Genomic DNA, 18153 nt, shown 5'->3' on the forward strand with positions numbered 1-18153 from the left:
GTTTAAATTCATTTTGTTTTTAAACCAAATTGGGGGTTTACGACGAGCCTGTTTCCCCCCCCCCCCCCCCCCCCCCCCCTTTTCTTTGGAGTGCACGACTCCAATCTGCTTCTTCTTCTTCTTCTTCTTCCTGTTTCTTTTTCATTGACCCTTGGAGAAATCTTCAATTCTTGTTACTCGTAGGGAGGGCTTGCTTTGGTGGCTGTGGCGTACATATACTACATTTCCTTTGTTTCTTCTCAAACCCGAGTCCGTATAGAGTGCGGCTGGTTCATTTTTTCTTCTTCTTCTTTTCTGGCCGGGCGTTGGGCTGTTCAATATATCCAAAAACAAGGACGTTGTGGGAACGTCTCCGTATCTAGGGGCAAATAAGGCGATAACAAAGTTATAATCCAATAATTCCAAACACCAGCAGCGCCCTATTTAGTTGTCACGGTATCATGTGGTAGTTTGGAATTTTCCCTTTGTCTGATTTCTAGTATGTTTACTTATTTTATTGGTTACAAAAACAACCAAGACATTGCAACTCGCATCCCTGCACGCTTCTTGTTTCCCTCCCCAATTAGGTATCAACATCCATGCTCTCTCCCTCAACTGGTAAGTCGACCACGGTGGCGTATCGTCCGATCTCGCTCTTAGTAATAATCTTTTCGTTCAAAACGGCCGTGGTGCCCTTAGGGAAGCGGTAGCTCTGCAGCTTGGCGCTCTTCTCGTTGGGCTTGATGTAGTTTCGCAGGAGGGTCGTCTTCTCCTTGGTGATGACGGCAACGTCGACGTTGGAACCGGAGCCCAGATCGTTCCAGACACCGGCGAGAATGGCATCGCTGCACAGCTTGACGGCGTCGTCCCGCGTCAAGTCAGGCTTCCACTGGGTCTCGAAGACGCTCATGGCCGCGAGACTGCCGGATCCCATGGTGACGTAGGGAAGCTTGTCGGTGCTGCCGTGCGCGTGGACGGTGAAGAGGTGGGTGCCCGTGGGATCGCAGCCGGCGACGACGAGGTAGGCGCCGATGTGGCCCTGGTGGCGGAACAGGTGCTGCTTGAGGAGGGTCATGCAGGTGACGACGCGGGGCTTGCGGCCGGTGGAGAGCGAGTGCAGCTCGAGCTGGGAGGAGATGAGGGCGGTGGTGAACTCGGTGTCGGCGGCGGTGCCGGCGCCGGCACACCAGATCTGGGGGGAGATGTAGTGAAGCTTTTCACAGTTCTTGTCGGCGACGATGGGGCCCGAGGTGGCTCGCGTATCGGCGGCAATCTGGCGGCAGGCGGGTTAGAGGTTGGGCGTCTTTGTGTCGTGGAGTTTGTGTGTGTATCGCCATTGTGTATAGGTAGGCAGGGAGAGAGGGGGAGGGGTGATTTGATGAAGAGGGACAGGGAAACGCAGATTCCCAACTCACCACAACGCCGCCGTCAAAGATACAACCGACAATGGTCGTTCCTGTGCTGGTCGCCCTGGGCAGAGGCACTCCCCTGGCGTGCAGGGCCGCATTGCGGTTGTAGTTGGAGAAGTCGAAGCCCGGCATCTTCTGCTGCTGCGATGCCCTACCGAACGGGTCGTGCCGTCTCGTCTATACTCTCGCGTGTACCGGAGAAGCCCCTCTAGATGGTGCTTCAAGTCTAGCAGCTGTGGAGGATCGTCAAGGGGGGACGTTGCTTGCTATTCAATGGAGGATGGAGGTTTGATTGTTTGGTTATGCTCAGCGAGCAGTTGGTAGCTGATGACGAGGCTAAAAGCTGCCTTCTGCCTTTAGGCACTGGTGGCACGTCTGCCAGGTATCGCAGCACCCAAACACGGCGGGCTCGGTACTTCGCACAAGCTCCAACCTGCTGTCTTCCCCTCTATAAATCGTCCCCTAGGCAAAACAGCAAGCTCTGATTGGCCCGCTGCCAACAGGTGGGAAGATGGAGCGCGACTGCATGCGCCATTGGCTGGAGCTGTCATGAACCCACGTGATTGCGCTCGGAGCTCCCAAAAAAGTTGATTGTTGTATGCAAGGGTCGCGACAGACCGCCCGGTAGAATATGGGACAGGCGCAGGTCCCTCTGCACTTCCAATCAACTACTTTTGCATCATCCGCCGCAGCAGAGCAATCGACGCGTCTTGTCGCCTCTTTGGCCCTTTACCCGGCCCTCGCCATTCTCGCAGTCTCTGCCTCCGAACTGGGCCCCGAATCCCGCCGGTGGGAGCTCCAGCGACGGACCTGTGAATCGCGCCGCAGACCCATGTTCGGGAAGCTGGATCGTTGACGAGATTCGGAGCTCATCCGGGTTGCTCTCTTCAGCCGCCATGTCCTTTGGCTTCAACGCTTCAGCAAACGCCACGAGCGGAGGCGCGGGAGGTGTAAATGCAGGGCCCGATCTGGAGACCATCCAAACCGAGGTAGGCAGAAGCTTTTTCTTCTTGCTTCACTTTTTTGTTTTGTGTTTTGTACAACTCAACACAGGCCGCGAGTCCCATCACTAACACACTGGTTCACAGGCCCTCGGCTTCCTATCCATCGCTGGTGATGCCAAGGTTCGCCTCACATCCGCTTGGGAGACGCTACCGACCGCCACGTCCTCGCTGCTCAGCGTTGCCTCGAAACGAGGTCTCGTTGCTGCCGCTGGTCCTGATCAGCTGGTCATCGCCACGACCGAATCGATTCGAAAGGCTTTCGAGGCTCCCAAGGATGGCGATTCCGACATTCGCGGCTTTGAGCCCCAGCTCAAGATCCCCATGCCCATGCGGGTTTCGCAACTCGTCTTTACCGCCGACGAGAATTACCTGGTGCTCTCTGCAGAATCCGGTGGCGGCCTCGCTGTCTACCAAGTCCAAAGTCTTCTCCAGGGATCTTCAAATTCTGCGTTTGAGCTCTCTACCAATGGGGAGGCCCTGAGGTCGTTGGTGCCAAACCCAACAATTCCGGAGCTTTGTGCCATTGTCACAAACAACGGCAACCTCCACATGGCAAATTTCCAAGAAAGAAAAATAAGCAATGCACTCAAGAGTCAAGTCAGCTGTATCAGTTGGAGTTCAAAGGGCAAGCAGCTCTGTGCTGGATTAGCAGATGGAACCATCCACCAAATGACGCCTGAGGGAGAGGGAAAAGCCGATATCCCCAACCCTCCCAATGTGGCCAACTGCCATGGTAAAAATTACTGTCCCCCGATAGAGAAAAGGCCTATGCTAACCCATGTTTTGAATAGTATCATCACTTACATGGCTTGAGAACAACCTGTGGCTCGCTATCCACTCAACTAGTGACTCGCCTCCCTCTTCCATTTATCACATCATTACGCGCCAACCGCCTTCATCATTCACCTACCAGAAACTCACGGACCCTGTTCAGCCTTTTGGATCAGACAAGGTCCCCCACCATTCTATACTTCGATTGCGAGATTTTCCCCCGGATCTGCAGGATCTCCTTATCGTCTCGTCGACTGCATCGACCGATGTTGGCCTACTGACGCGATCAAAGAATGCGCTGACAACCGATTTATCTGCCGAGTCCATCACAAATGTCTTCACTACTACCGAGTTGCTTGATGACTCTAAACGACCAACACTTCCGATGACTGACTCCGCAGACGATTCTACACCCATTGGAGTTGCTCTTGATCTTTCCAGCAAGGATAAGATTTACAAGCCTATACCAGCGGACGAAGAGCTTGAAGAATCGCCTACTCCCTTGCCGGGATTCTGGATTCTGACGCACGAAGGTGTGCTCTGCTCGTGGTGGATCATCTATACCGACTCAATTAAGAAGGCCATGCCCTATCCAGGGCTGACGGCAGTTCAAGGAGACACGGGATCTGTGCCAGCACCTGCCGCATCTTCGGCATCACCCTTTTCCAACGCAGCGCCATCGCCCTTTTCCTCATCAAGCGCAGCTGCTCCAGCTTTTGGGTCTTCGGCACAGCTTGGCCAAAAGGCGTCACCTTGGGGCGCGGCACCAGCTTCGGGAACTGCTGCGCCCAGTACAGGAGGGGCCTTTGGATCGAGTACTTTTGGGGCCGCAGCGCCAGCCGCTACGTTTGGGAAGCCGAGCGCCGTAGGTTTCGGCCAATCTTCGCAGCTTGGGATGCGAGCCTCTCCTTGGGCATCTGGTGGTGCAGGAACAGGAGCAGCAGCAGCAGCGCCCGGTCCGGCATTTGGCCAGTCGGGCTTTGCTGGCTTCGCAAACAAGAGCGCTCAGAGCCCGTTTGGGAGCACCCCTGCAAGCACAGCTCAATCCTCCACACCTGGTTCTTCTGGAGGATTCGCTGGATTTTCTTCGCAGGGTGGCTTTGCTTCCCTTGCCGGCAACAATAGCAGCAGTACCGGAGCTAGTGTCTTTGGTAGTGGCGGCACTCTAGCTGGAGCTGGGAGCGCTTTTGGATCTACCTCAACAGACACAGCATTTCCGGCAAAGCCTTCCGGAAGTGCCTTTGGCAGCCAAGAGAAGCCGTCTGGCAGCGTGTTTGGCTCTACTCCTTTCAAATTAGAAAGTTCTTTCAAGCCCGATCCGTCCCAAGGAGGCGATGACAAAGCGCCGGCAGCTTCTGGGTCATCAATGTTTGGATCTACTTTTGGATCTGCTCTCAATGACGCCGCATCCAAGGCTCCTGACTCCGCAGCATCGGCTAGAGATGAAGACATGGATACCGGTGAGGCATCTCCACAAACCGGAACTGGATCTGCAACTCCGTTAGCAACACAAGGAGCGTCAAGCTTTGGTGCCGCATCTTCAACAACCCCTGCTGCCTCCACCACCAGCACGACTTCACTTTTTGGCAGCAAGACAGCCACTCCTCAAACTACTGGTACCGGATTGTTTGGTACAGGAGGGGCCGCCGCCAAGCCTGCAGGTGGCTCTGGCTTGTTTGGATCTGGGTCATTTGGAAGCGCTTCAAAACCACCCGCTACATCGTCTGGACTTTTTGGTTCCGCTACTAAACCAGCCGAAGACGAGTCCAAGACGCCCACAGCCAAGGCCAACCCCTTTGCCACTCCTCTGCCTCCAGATGCGACCAGCAAGTCGTCATATCTCATTGGCGAGTCATCTGACTCGTCTGCAACGTCTACCACGTCTAGTCTATTTGGTAGTACCGCTACCTCTAAACCAAGCAACCCTTTCGCCACCGCTGCTAAGGATACCGACGCATCAAAATCATCTAGCTTTATCAAAGTTTCGAAGCCTTCTAATGAGCCGCCCACGGTCGTTGAAGATGCTCCTCTGCCTCCTGATCCAGTCAAGTCAAATTTCTTCTCCAAACCCAGCAATGCCGCTCCACCAGCCGCATTTGGGCTTCCTACCTCTGCGCCCAAGACTCGACCGAGCGTAACCTCTGCTCCGGCACTAGCATCTGAGGGAGAGGCAGAGAGTGATTTGGACGACAATGCTTCCGAGGGCAGCGGCGTGGATGTGGCCAGAGATCTCAGTCCCACGGCCATGGGATTGGGTACGCCAAAAGGCCCATTCAACGGCCTTGCACAAACCTCCAGAGCTGATCGGGGTCGGTCACAACAGCTTTTTGGAGAGCTCGGCCGAAGCACACCCACGATCGCCCAGCCAGGCGCAATTCCTCGATCGCCCAGCCCCTTGCGAGGTGGAGCGCCAAATCGCGCTCTCGTATCAGATATCACTAGATCCGCCAGTGCACCAGGCGTAGCTGCTCAGCTATCAGGTCCTAATAAGTCGCAGCTCGTTGCATCGGCTTCTGCTGGTAAAGACAAACCAGCTGCTGCTGATGCATTCATAGCCCAGTCTAGAAAACTGAGAGAACGACAGGAAGCCGAAGAAACTCGGGTGTTGATCGACGAAGAGGATGAGGAGGTGCAAAGGGTCCTCGCCTCTGAAGTTGAGGGCACTCTGGAGCTGGATGAGTTTATTGCTCACTCCAATGTTGCGCCGCCGGCCCAAGAGAGCATCCCTGCTCAAGTCGAAGCTGTTTATAGGGATATCAACTCAATGATTGACACTCTTGGACTCAACGCTCGCTCTGTGAGAGCCTTCATAAAGGGCCATACGGACGGCGGTGTTCCTGACGGCCGGAGTCCTGACGATCTCGATCATCCAGATGATTGGGTTCTATGCGAGATCGACGACTTGGGAGAGATTCTCGAAGTTGAACTTTCCGGTGACCTGGAGGATGGTCGAGTGCAGGATCTAACCGTTCAACTCGAAGCCTGCCAGGAGCTAGCCAGGGACATGCATCGACTGCGAGCCAAGCAGGAGGATCTGAAAAGGGTCATCATAGCGAGGGTAGATCCCAACCAGGCAGAGGCTACGCGATCGCTCCCTCTTAGCGCCGAGCAGCAGACGCAACAGAATGAGCTGAGGAGGGAATATACAAACTTCTCCAAGCTGCTTGCCGAAGCGGAAGAAGCACTGACTCTTCTCAAGACTCGCATTGCATCGCTCTCCAGTGCGTCCGGAAGGGGAACCACAAACGTGCCTACCGTAGAGGCCGTGATGAAGACAATCACGAAAATGACCAGCATGGTGGAGAAGCGTAGCGGAGACATTGATGTGTTAGAAACGCAGCTGCGGCGGATGCGGCTGGAGACTCCCAGCAGAGAGGAATCTCCTTTCCGGACACCCCAGTCAAGGAGGAGCATCTTGCTCTCTCCGGACGCGACACCGGCCCGTAACATGCGCCAGAGCCTAACCAGCAGCGTCATGTCTCTTACAACTCCGACGAAGGCGTCTACGCCGCGAAAGAAGGTCAGCGGCTACAGCAGGGATGAAAAGGGAGATTTGATGGACAAGAGGGCCAAGCGACAGGCAATCCTTGGGAGATTGAAGGACAACGTACAGAAGAAGGGCGTTAGTGTGTGGAACATGGAGGATATTGAATAAATGGGAAGAAGCGGAAAAACAAAGACAAAAAAAAAACATTGGGACGGGAGGACACACGGCGGCTTTGCCAGATATAGCAGGGCTGCTTGATTTGTAGGATGAAAATTTAGGTTACTGCCATGGGTCAATAGGTTAGATAGCATGTCATGAAAGCTCAGCTTTGACACACAACTAAAGCAACTCGATACGGGTTATGGATTCTATATACTTTGTTTCCCTTAGATATTGTATTAGGATGTTGGGGTTGACTATTGTTCCTCGAGAAGAGATTTCAATGGATTCATCATTCATTAATGGGTAGGATTTCTTGAACCTATTCTTAATACATTATAGCAGCGATATGTATAAGACAGTATCGCAATTGAACAGCCTTGGTGTCATTATTGGATTAATTCATAAACAATATTTCTCACATATCAACTCCTCCGACCTCATCCCGGCCTCTTCATTCTGAATCTCCTTTGGTCACGCGGATTCCGCAAATGCTGCAGCAGAGACGAAAGATAGCCGCCATCCTTTTTCGCCTCATCAACGCTGATTCTATGTTCCTTTTGCAGAGTATATTTCCGAAACGCCTGAAAGTCGCGCCACACCCGCACCTTTTGATTCGTGCGCCGCGCATCAATCAAGTCGACAATGTTGACGAGTTTCTTCTTGAGGCTCTCCTTGCACTCGGCGGCGGTGATGCCCGGCGGGATGCCGACCTCGATGCACAGGTCCCGGTAGCCCTGCAGGATTTCTTCTTCCGTGGGCTCTGCTTCCCGGGTGCTGTCGAGGGCTTGAGAGGAGAAGTAGTGCGTCTTGAGCTCTTCGCGCATGGCGATGGTGCGCTGCTTTGTGTATTGCTGGGAGCCGGGGAGCCATTGCTGGGAGAGGGCGAGGCGGGCGAATTCTGCGTCGAAGGGCGCGGTGTGGCTGGGCGTGAAGTTTTGGAATTTGGCGAAGTGGGATTGGGAGGATGGAGGGGGGGCAATTGTGTCGTCTTGGGAATCGTCTTGAGAATCGTCTTGAGACTGATATTGGGAGGATGGAGAGGGATCCATGTTGTTGTCTTTGATGGTTGCTGATATTATATGATAGTCTACTGGGTTCTTTAAGGGGGAAGAGGGACGTAAGACGATGAAGGAAAATAAGACGCGAAGATGGGGAATAAAACAACAATGATAGAAGCGATATCACCTGCATATGTATGTGTGTACCTACATTTGGTAATTCACTGAATCCTACTGAGACGCATGCATGTTGCTTGGTCTGCCAGGCAGTTGATGACCAGCTGTACAATAGTGAATAGCATCGAGCACACAGGGGTGTTTAAATGGAGCCCTCAGAACGCTGTATACGATGTTATGATGATAATTGCAAAGTTACACGATTAATGATCAACATGATTCATTACATCTCTTCATGTAATTGATCTTGCCATCTCTTGTCTGTTCTAGGTTATGAATGACATCTTCACAGAGCACTTACGGGGAAGATACGCCAAATCCCAAACCAGCTTAGTGCTGCATCTCCAAGACCCACCCTTCTCGGTGAGCGCCGTCCCTCACCGGCCCTCACCTCGGAGGGGCTAAATTCTAGCTATCGTCAAATCGTTATCGCATCCAAAAAATTTCCCCAGATCACCACCCAGTCGAGCCGAGTCAATCCTTTCTTGCTTGTCTAATCCTCATATTCTAGCCCAGACACAATGGCTCCCAGCGCGGAGGAGCTGCTGCGCCGAAACGTAAGAAGAAGAATTCCTTTCTGACCAGCTTCATTGAAGATTTTTTCCCATGAGTTGCTGACAGAGACATCTCTTTTTTCATAGACGGTTGGCATCAACAAAGAGACAGTCTCCAACGTTGCCTCGACCGATTTCCCCGGCCACTTCCCCGGCGAAGACCACGCCTTTTCCATTGAGCGCTTCCGATCCGCCTTCTCCGTCCAGTTCCACCGCAACGACCTCAACGATGCGTCCTTCTCCCTCATCGGCATCGACGCCTCGCTCGCCAACGCCTTCCGCCGCGTCCTCATCGCCGAGATCCCGACCCTCGCCGTCGAGGACGTCTACATCGAGAACAACACCTCCGTCATCCAGGACGAGGTCCTCGCCCACAGGCTCGGCCTCATCCCCTTCAACGGCGGCCGCGACGGCATCCACAACTTCCTCAAGTGGTACAAGAAGCCCGACGCCGGCGAGGACCCTTACGCCAACAGCTTCGACTGGAACACGGTCCGCCTCGAGCTCAACGTCACCTGCACCGTCAACCCCGACGCCGCACCAAACGAAAACGACCCGCTAAAGGCCTACCACCACGCCCACGTCTACGCGAGGGACATTGTCTTCGTGCCCACGGGAAGGCAGGTCGAGTACTTTAGCGGCGACAACGCAATCGTCCCCGTCAACCCGGACATCCTCATCGCCAAGCTGCGCCCCAAGCAGACCATCAACCTGGCCATGCACATGCACAAGGGCATCGGCGCCGACCACTCCAAGTTCTCGCCCGTCGCCACCGCCTCCTACCGCCTGCTGCCGCTCATCCACATCACCAAGCCCATCATCGGCGCCGACGCCGAAAAGTTCCAGCGCTGCTTCCCCCAGGGCGTCATCGGCCTGGAAAAGGTCACGAGGGAAGAGGCGAGCAAGTCCGGCAGCGGCTACGAGGGCCACGCCGGCGAGCTCAAGGCCGTGGTCAAGGATTCCATGAAGGACACCGTCAGCAGAGAGGCGCTGCGGCATCCCGAGTTCGAGGGCAAGGTCAAGCTCGGCCGGAGGAGAGACCACTTCATCTTCTCCATCGAGAGCACGGGGCAGTGGGACAGCGACGAGCTGTTCCTCGAGGCGGTCAAGCATCTAAAGCTAAAGTGCAAAAAGTTGGAGCAGCAGGTCATCAACATGGTGCAATAATTGGTCTTTGTTTTGGTTGAAGGCGTTTTTGTACATAAAACGGGGGGCATGGTTATTGCGTTGTACATGTGTTTCGACGCATGCATTTTTCTTGTTTTGCTTCTCCATGTGTCTCATTTATTTCATGGATATGGATAAATAAAAGAAATGAATCAAACATCTGAGATCCTCTCTTGTTTCTGTTTTCTTCAAGTCTGTGGACATGTACAAATATGTGCTGATATGACCTCCAGAAAGAAAGAAGACTATATGTAGAAGTGCGTCCCGCCGATAGTGTCTCCAACGCCAGGAAAATGCCCAAAATGAAACGAAACCCTTCCGTAAAACACCCAAAGCGTCATTGCAGATGACAAAAAGATGATAGACAAGAACCAACGAATGCCCCGCTAGGGACTCTCTGCTTTGAATCTAAAGAAAAAGTTGAATTCGAGGGGGAACGCAGGGTCGGTAACCACAACCTCTTGGCCATTTTCCAGCCCTAGGTCTTTGAGCGACTTGTTCAGGTTTGGCCTCGTTTGCTCTTCCAGGCTTTGCGGAACCTGCATGTAAAGAGTCTTGCCCTCCGCTCGTATGGATGGCTTCTTCAGCTGAGCTTCGGGACGAACGGCAAACGAGTCCAAGAGGTCCTGAAGCGTCATGTTAGGATCAACGTCCAAGGGTCGAGCTTCCCGTCCGCAGACTGGGCAGTCCTCCTTCTTCTCGTGCTTGAACGTATACGTGTAGATGCTGTCGTTGCCAGAGTACATCATATAGTTGTTCTCAAACCCCAGACACGTCGCTGTGGTTGTGGCAATCTTGAATGCCTCGTTACAGCACGCGGCCGCGATGATGGCATTTGTTGACGCAATGGCGGGGATAATGTTCTTGATCGTTCCTTGCGTGAGCGAATATGTGATTCCTGGAATGTTAAACTCCTCTGCGCGCTTGAGAGCCTTTTGGTAGATCCATGTGACATGCTCGGGATCGTCTTTGTCGAGCTTTGGAAAAGGCTTCTCTTGCTCCCAAGCAATAACATGGGCCCACTCGACGCAGTGCTCCGGCTGTCTCGGGATAGAAGCAATCGTGCAGAGCGGGACAGCAGCTCTGGGGGCGTGCATGTCCAACTGGCATTCTATGCATGAAGTAAAGGAGGGAAAGATGACCCTGGCCTGGCCCTTGAAGCCCTCAGTACCGCCGTCAATCAGTGGCTTGACTCCATCAGGATCTTCAGACTCCTCCGCGATGGAGACTAGCATGGCGTTGATCCACCGTCGAGCTTCAATGCTGTCCAAGCCGCAGATGACGAGCTGGAACTGCTTGTAGAATTCATCGTCGAAGTCTTGGATCCGTTTATTGTGAGCTGTGATTGTAACGCCCTTGACTCTTTTCTCGACGAACTTGGCTGCGACTTCGGCCTTGAATTTCCCAACGTCTGATTTGCGAAAGAGGAATTGTCGGTTCAGATTCGAGATGTCGATGGTATCTTATCCGTACGCCGTGTTAGTTCAAACGACAGCCCTCTTCGTGTATACTCGATGCGCCTTACCCATATCGATTACATGGATATCCTTGAACTTGGACATGGCTAGATTCTTAAGGATTTCGCATCCCAAACCACCTGCGCCACTGCCGCCGCCATTAGCCTGAGCCTCGAGTAGGAAACATCGGTGCAAGGTAGGACAAACATCACCCTGTGCCTGGTTAGCCAAACTCTCGCTTCTACCTCTGCTTCGCCTCTTGTGCTACGTACAGAATCTTGAACCGCTCGAATTGGGCCAGGAACTCGTCTTCTACAGCTTCTGGGTTTGTAAACGGGCCCGGCGTGCGTCTGATTTGCTCGAGGTACTTCCTGCATCTCCGTCAATACATGCCCGGGCAATCACCATTTCAGGCACTGACCATCGTGCCTTTTCGCTGTCGGCAGCGACGTCCGCTGCTCTCTGGGTCTCGACACTCATCTCGCGGTAAACGATAGTTGAACCAGGCTTCAAAATACCAATATGAAAAGGTGGAAAGATGGCGGAATTCGTAGGTGCTGTGCTGAGTACGGAGGAGGAAGAGGAAGCTCCGTGCAGCTGTTGGGCAAGGTGGGGAGGAGCTTGCCATGGCCTCGGTGGAGGTTCGGTGAGTGTCGGTGAGGTCAGGTGAATGTGGGGTTTGGCCTTCACCTGTTCGCAGCTTCGTAGCTCAGCGTCTTTCTAAGCTGCAACAACCACAAGCAACCAATAAAAGAGCTGGTCATCTTTCCTCTGTCCCAGGACTTGAACCTGAAATTTTCTTTCGACATTATCAACTATCTTAGCAGCTTGATGGCCCTACAACTGCCGCTGCCGCTACTCTGAAGCATCTTCAGAAGCGCAAGGTAGCGGCCATGGACGAACTACTGACCCCGGTCAGCACCACATATCTAAAGCCCCGGAAAGATGCCCAGCCGCTCCTATCCGAAGTCAGTTCGACTAAGAGGGTGGTCGAGATCCCCAAGGTCTCTCAGGTGGACTCACCGGATGGTGCGTTGGAGCTTCTTCGAAACCAGCCGGATTACGATTCCCTTGTCCAGGTGTTGAGGTATCTCACCAAAGATGATGGACAGACGGATAGCTTCAATGTCCACATGCCAGGCCCGAAAAGCGCAGCGATAATTCACGTCCTGGTCACAGATATCGCTTCCAACTACTGGGCTTTGTTGAAAGAAGGTGGCGAAAGCGACGGCGTTGAAGGCAATCGTAGCGACCTACGTCTATTTGTGACATGTTTACAGAGCGTCACCGGACTTAATGCAGTTCTTTCTCATCTCAAGGCGCTCATACAAGAGCAAAAGTCTGGATCCAAAGAATCAAAGCGACCTGATCTGGTGCTGCACATTAACATTTTCCTCGACTTGTTGACGACGGTTCTGGATGGTGAGAATGCCATTCAAACCTTGTGGACAGCTTCAACCGAGAAGCTGGGTGCTCAAACGCTGAAAAAGGTGCAGTCTCAGGCACTGCTCTCTTTAATTACTAGCGGTCGTATTCAATCTATCGCTTCCGAAGCAATTGAAGCTGCTGGGTCAGAAAATGTTGACTCCAAAACAATATGGCCCGCCGATGGAGCCAAGTTTTCGCAATGGGTTGGTCATAATGTCATAGCCTGGGCTAAGCTCATCAGAAGCGAAAGCGAATTGCACTTCTGCTCAGACGTTTTTCAACGAGGAATGTCGCTAGGCTATCTTGGTACGTTCTACAGATATCGGCATCGTTACCCTCCACTTACATGGTGTAGAAACCCTTGTCAAGACCGTCATTGATGGCCTCCTTCTTCAGAAGGGGAATAATCCCAACGACTTTGCCAAAGTTTGCTTTGCTCACCCACATGGCGCCAGGAAGACCATGAATATCCTATTACAGCACCTTGCTCAGCAACTGAATAGTCTCGATTTAGACCATCCATCTTCTAGAGGGCTCATTTCTGCCGTTGCTGGTATCATTGACGCAGTCATAAAAGGCAATGATACTCTCTATAACCATCTCGTTAACTGGTGTGCTTCATCCTCTGGTGCTGGCCTAGGAGACGCTGTAGGTATTCGAAGAGCCATTCTCGCCGTTGTAGCCCAAAATAAGGATGGTATTACAACTGTGTTTGAGAAGAGCTTGGCCCAGTTTGGAGATCAATTATACATCAAACATGCAGCAATATTGCAACAAAACGGTACGGCTCCTCTACATAGCTCACATTGCACAGCGTGCTGACACCTTTTAGTTCATACAGAAGTGTTGCTACTAAGTGCAGGGTACATCTCCAGAATGTCTCCCATCAAGCTGAGAATAATTGTGAGATCTGGCTCCTACTTGACAGCAATCTCAAATCGCATCGCAGCAACTCAGGCAAGAGCTCGATTCTTGGGTTTAGTTGTTGGAGAATCTCTCTCAACCTTGATGGACGACAAGAACCAAAAACTTGACTTCCATATGGAAGAGACAGAAAGCGAAGAGGCTCAATGGTTAAAATCTCTCACCACCATCTCTGATGAGGTTGGCTCTATTGAACCTATCCTCAGGACAGAATTTACAGGACTACCAGTGAAGAAGGAGACTCGACCACCTCATAAACGAACACAAAAGCCAAAAGCAAAGCCAAAAGCAAAGCCAAAAGCAAAACCCGAGCCCAACGTCTCGACCATCAAACCCATAGCTATCATCGAAGAAATTGATTCCTCAGACGATGAAGAAGATCTCATCCCTTACGCCAAAGGTTCTGACCCAGAAGATTCCGACGACGACGCCACATTAGTCCAACGTGATAAACCAAAAGCCCCCGTCTATATCCGTGATCTGATTCTATATCTTCGCGACACAGAATCATACGATAAACAAAAATTGGCCCTGCAGAGTGCACCGCTTTTGATTCGGAGGAAAGCAAACTTTGGCATGGAAGTGAGCTCACACGCAGATGAGCTCGCCGGCTTATTCGTCGGACTGCAAGACAAGTTCGACATAGAAGATTTTTCAGATTTAAAACTTCAGGGTATGATGGCTCTGATCGTTGCTCAGCCGAAATCCATGGCCCCCTGGTTCTCTCGGACCTTTTTCGAAGGCGACTATTCCTTGTCGCAACGAACGCAAGTGCTCGTTGCCATTGGGCTGTCAGCCAGAGAACTCGCTGGGTTCGATGCCTCTGAATATCAGGCCGCCGCATCGTTCCCTTCCAAGCGACTGCCAGAGAAAATTGAGCAGCTATACCTCGACTCATCCAAGCCGGGTGATGTGAACCCCCCATCTCAACTAAAAGCGCTACCTTCAGCCGCTCTAGACACAATAACGCAGTCTCTCACATCCTCTTTCTTGCAACCGATGGCTGCCAAGGCAGCTGACGCCACGACCGGACCCGACATTCTCAAACTGCAAACCTTTACAGCCCGCTACAAGTCCAAGACCAAAGCAAAGCCCCGCGTCCGTGCGATCCCCAATACCACCGCCGCTCTCATCGCAGAGTCCTTCTTCTACCCCCTTACCGCCCACTTCCAGGTCGCTCTTCGGTCATCCCGGCCCGTTATTCTCAATCCTGCGCTGCTGGCACTTTACCTTCAGACGCTGGGCATAATCATCCACTCAGCAGGCCCTTCGACGCTTTCGCTGCCGCAGCTCACGACGGAGCTGTGGGATTTACTTCTCGCCGTCAGGATTCACACGCAAGACGATCTCGGTGCGTTGAAGGGCTGGCTCGTCGCCATGGCTTCGTTGTTGGAGGTCAATGATGGCGATATGCGCAGGTTGTGTGAGACTCAGGGGCGCGAGGTCATGGAGACGCGGGAATGGGCTGCAACCGTGTTCAATAAGATCCGAGGTGAGGATGGAGGAGAAGAGAATGAGGTCAAGATGCTATCCGCGGGCGTACTTATTAAGCTCGGAGAGGCGATTGAGAAGTACCAGGCCCTGTTGATGGGTAACATGGTTGGCTTCTCATGAGGGAGAGTATTCATAGAACGGTAGAAAAAGACGTGCCACAATGTGGAAATATATCAGAACTAATATGGTGAGACCTGAAAACAAATTCCCGTTGAATCCAACATCGACTTATCCATCGCGCCTATTGTAAATCTACCATTGCTAGCATTGCAATGATCTCCCTTCACCAAGCTTTCCAAAGCAAGTAAGTGCTGTTTTTAAATGTACACTTGTCATGGTACAGACATGTTGTGACTCTTGATCCATCACCACCAAACACCCTTTTCTTTTCTAAATAAACAAATCCAACAAATCACTTCACCCCTCTGTCCCAGCCAAACGCCCCAAGTTTAAATCGCACCACCCTCTGGATCCAACGAATAATGTGTATGTGTACTTTTCCTGCGAACAGGCAGAGTCGACAGATACGAGTTGACATAGCTAAGATGGTCCCCAAGACTCATAGCCAACCGCCGCAACTCGCTTCTGACTTCTTCGGGAGAAGCTTGGCCAAGCATGGCATTCGGCATAGGAGCCGCCGGGAGAGCAGGAAGCGGTGCCTCAAAGTGCCGCATAGCAGGGCGTGGACGTGGAATAGGAGGAGATTGGCTATGCGGAGACCGGCTACGCGGAGAGTACTCTCGCTGTGACGATGCATATTGCGACGGTGCATACTGGGGAGTGCTTGGAGCGGGAACTGGTTCCGGAGGCAGCTCAGGATCCATATCGGCAAAGTCGCTGAGAGAGTAGGGCCGGCCTTCATTGAACACCGCGGTGTTGGGCTCTTTGCTCATGTGCGAATCATCATGCTTTGATACTTCATCCAGCGAGAGGTCCGGGATACTCGTGAGTACATGCGCATACTCAGAGTCATCCGAGATGTAAATCGAGGGCTCTCGGTTCGTAGCATTCATAACGTAGAGCGAAGCGTGTTTCTCCAGCTCAAAGGGGTTCCCGCCACCAATCTCCGAGCCGCTGATGGAGCCGACATCAGAATGGGACGTCGAAGGACGGGTAAAGTCCGTCGAGGAGTCGGCGAAGCTCATATCGAGATCAATCAAACTCCCCACAGACGCACGATGGTCGGCCGAGGCAGTCTGCGAAAGTTCGCTGAGACTAGCGGTATGCTGGTAGGGCGGTTCGGTGGCGGCGTGGTGAACAAGTGCAGGTCGGCCATCGTCTGGCGGGGAAAGGTTGTTGGTGAAGGGAAATTTGAAATCCTGCGGGTCGGCAGACACGGGCGCCGTCATTGAAGGGAATTTCCAATCCTGAGTACGCCGATTGTCTTTGAGATCGATTGGGTCGCTCATCGGCCCCCTGACGAAGCTTGCATCATCAAAGTCATAATCCAAAGGTGCATGCGAATCGCTGGGCTTGATAGTGTCCAAGTCGACAAACTGCGACAGCTCTCCGCCGTGAAGCGATACGTCCAGGTCGATCAGAGATTCCCTAACATCCGGCGTATGTGCGGTCTCGTCTCGGAGAGGTAGATCCGATATAGGCGCCTGGAACGGCTGGCTATAATATGCTCTCGAGTTTTCTTCATAGGTAGATATGGTATTCGGATCAAAGATTTTCTCCAAAGGTGCTTTCACCGAAGGAAGATGGGGTGGAGGCCTCCTTCGCGATTTGGGCTTTTGCGGACGAGAAGTTTCATCATAGCCTTCCGGGTTGAATTCCACCTTTGATCCATACACATCGTAAACATCTTGAGCATCGCCTTGGTCGAGGACTTGCTGATCAAAGGCCGCAGTCGTGCTGAAGTTCCACTCGTCGTTGGAGATTGCGGCTGAGAGATCAGCCAAGCCCTGGGCGCCGCCGGCAGAGAAGAGCGACCTCCGATCTCCTCCCTGAGCCTCCCACAATTTGAAGGCTCGAACTAGATGAACGAGAGACGAGGTCGGGTGTGACTCTTCCGTATTACGGACATATCTGTGGAGCTGTACCTGCTCGATCGTTGGTCGCTTTGCGGCGTCATGCTGAAGGCAGTAGGACACCAAATCTCTCAAGCCAGCCGAATATTGATCACCCTCGAGCCGAGGCGTATGGTGCTTCAGATGCGACCCTAGTCTCGAGAAATCGATTCCAGCAGTGACATTTGGTGGCAAGCCGGAAGCAATCTCATACACCATGGCACCAAAAGCCCAGATATCGACCTCTGTTCCATACGACGCATCCTTGTCGAAGAGCTCAGGCGCCATCCAGTGAGGAGTTCCAATAAAGGTTGTCCGCTTGTCAACCTTTGTTTCGATCACACCGGCAACGCCAAAATCGCAGAGCTGGACATCGCCGGTCTCGGTGACCAAGACGTTGGCACACTTGAGATCGCGATGGATGATGCCTTGACCATGGACCCAATGAATGGCCTCGGCAACTTGACGCACAATGGGAATAATCCACTTCTCCAACAATCCGCCGGGGGCCGTTGGTCTCATGAGCGTGGCGACGCTCCCTCCGGCGCAATACTCGGTCACCATCCACATGGACTGGCCAACCGGCAGCGCCTCGATAACGTGGTTGATGTTCTTGGCCCCGCTGTCGCTCAGCAACTGCAGGGCATTGATCTCCTTGAGCAGGTCGCTGTAAGTATCGGCCAGCTTGGGATTCAGAGTGTCGCTCTCTTCAATGTCGATGATTTTGACGGCAACCAGCTGGCCGGTTTTCATAGCGGTTGCTTTGTAAACCCGGCCAAAACTTCCCTTGCCAACGAGCTCTTGAAGCTCATACTGTGGGGCTTGCTTGCCGGCCTTTGTGCAGCTCTCGAAGACGGCATTTTGCATCTTCTTTGCATCCTCGAGAGCCTTTTGCTTGGTGACGGACACGTCGGGCCATCTCACCTGGAGGGACATTTTTGCGTCGGGCCTCTGGCTGGATCTGGCGCTGTCATGGACTGGACTGGGCTGTGGATGTTTTTGTGGTTCGTACAAGTGCGAGATTGATCTCGTACGAAGAAGATGCAAACGCTCAGTTCAGCCCAGCTCACTCGTGAAGATAATGGCCAGGGTTCGTTGCAGCCATCTTCACGCAGCTCACCAGCCCCAGA

The 18153-nt window shown here is 52.8% G+C and overlaps 7 protein-coding genes across 7 annotated transcripts; 3 read left to right on the forward strand and 4 right to left on the reverse strand.

Annotated features, from left to right (window-relative positions):
- Positions 1-562: 562 nt before the first annotated feature.
- Triagg1_2950 (uncharacterized protein) lies at positions 563-1520 on the reverse strand (the record flags this gene model as incomplete). The annotated part of the gene is made up of 2 exons (XM_062897188.1): positions 563-1252; positions 1395-1520. 2 exons carry the CDS (start codon positions 1518-1520, stop codon positions 563-565), a joined length of 816 nt encoding a protein of 271 aa, XP_062758017.1.
- A 499-nt stretch (positions 1521-2019) lies between these two features.
- Triagg1_2951 (uncharacterized protein) lies at positions 2020-6818 on the forward strand (the record flags this gene model as incomplete). Its single annotated transcript, XM_062897189.1, has 4 exons — positions 2020-2177; positions 2233-2377; positions 2477-3125; positions 3184-6818. The coding sequence occupies 4 exons, from the start codon at positions 2020-2022 to the stop codon at positions 6816-6818; spliced, it is 4587 nt and encodes a 1528-aa protein (XP_062758018.1).
- A 431-nt stretch (positions 6819-7249) lies between these two features.
- Positions 7250-7861, reverse strand: Triagg1_2952 (uncharacterized protein; the record flags this gene model as incomplete). The annotated part of the gene is made up of 1 exon (XM_062897190.1): positions 7250-7861. One exon carries the CDS (start codon positions 7859-7861, stop codon positions 7250-7252), a length of 612 nt encoding a protein of 203 aa, XP_062758019.1.
- A 647-nt stretch (positions 7862-8508) lies between these two features.
- Positions 8509-9708, forward strand: Triagg1_2953 (uncharacterized protein; the record flags this gene model as incomplete). Its single annotated transcript, XM_062897191.1, has 2 exons — positions 8509-8544; positions 8629-9708. 2 exons carry the CDS (start codon positions 8509-8511, stop codon positions 9706-9708), a joined length of 1116 nt encoding a protein of 371 aa, XP_062758020.1.
- Positions 9709-10094: 386 nt separating this feature from the next.
- Triagg1_2954 (uncharacterized protein) lies at positions 10095-11645 on the reverse strand (the record flags this gene model as incomplete). Its single annotated transcript, XM_062897192.1, has 4 exons — positions 10095-11170; positions 11234-11313; positions 11438-11536; positions 11587-11645. 4 exons carry the CDS (start codon positions 11643-11645, stop codon positions 10095-10097), a joined length of 1314 nt encoding a protein of 437 aa, XP_062758021.1.
- Positions 11646-11703: 58 nt separating this feature from the next.
- Positions 11704-15131, forward strand: Triagg1_2955 (uncharacterized protein; the record flags this gene model as incomplete). Its single annotated transcript, XM_062897193.1, has 4 exons — positions 11704-11811; positions 11990-12899; positions 12949-13374; positions 13426-15131. The coding sequence occupies 4 exons, from the start codon at positions 11704-11706 to the stop codon at positions 15129-15131; spliced, it is 3150 nt and encodes a 1049-aa protein (XP_062758022.1).
- Positions 15132-15460: 329 nt separating this feature from the next.
- On the reverse strand, positions 15461-17959 carry Triagg1_2956 (uncharacterized protein; the record flags this gene model as incomplete). Its single annotated transcript, XM_062897194.1, has 1 exon — positions 15461-17959. The coding sequence occupies one exon, from the start codon at positions 17957-17959 to the stop codon at positions 15461-15463; it is 2499 nt and encodes an 832-aa protein (XP_062758023.1).
- Between the last annotated feature and the right edge of the window lie 194 nt (positions 17960-18153).

The sequence above is a fragment of the Trichoderma aggressivum genome, assembly GCF_033847375.1.
Source record: "Trichoderma aggressivum f. europaeum strain CBS 100526 chromosome Unknown scaffold_008, whole genome shotgun sequence".
In the NCBI taxonomy this organism is placed as follows: Eukaryota; Fungi; Ascomycota; class Sordariomycetes; order Hypocreales; family Hypocreaceae; genus Trichoderma; species Trichoderma aggressivum.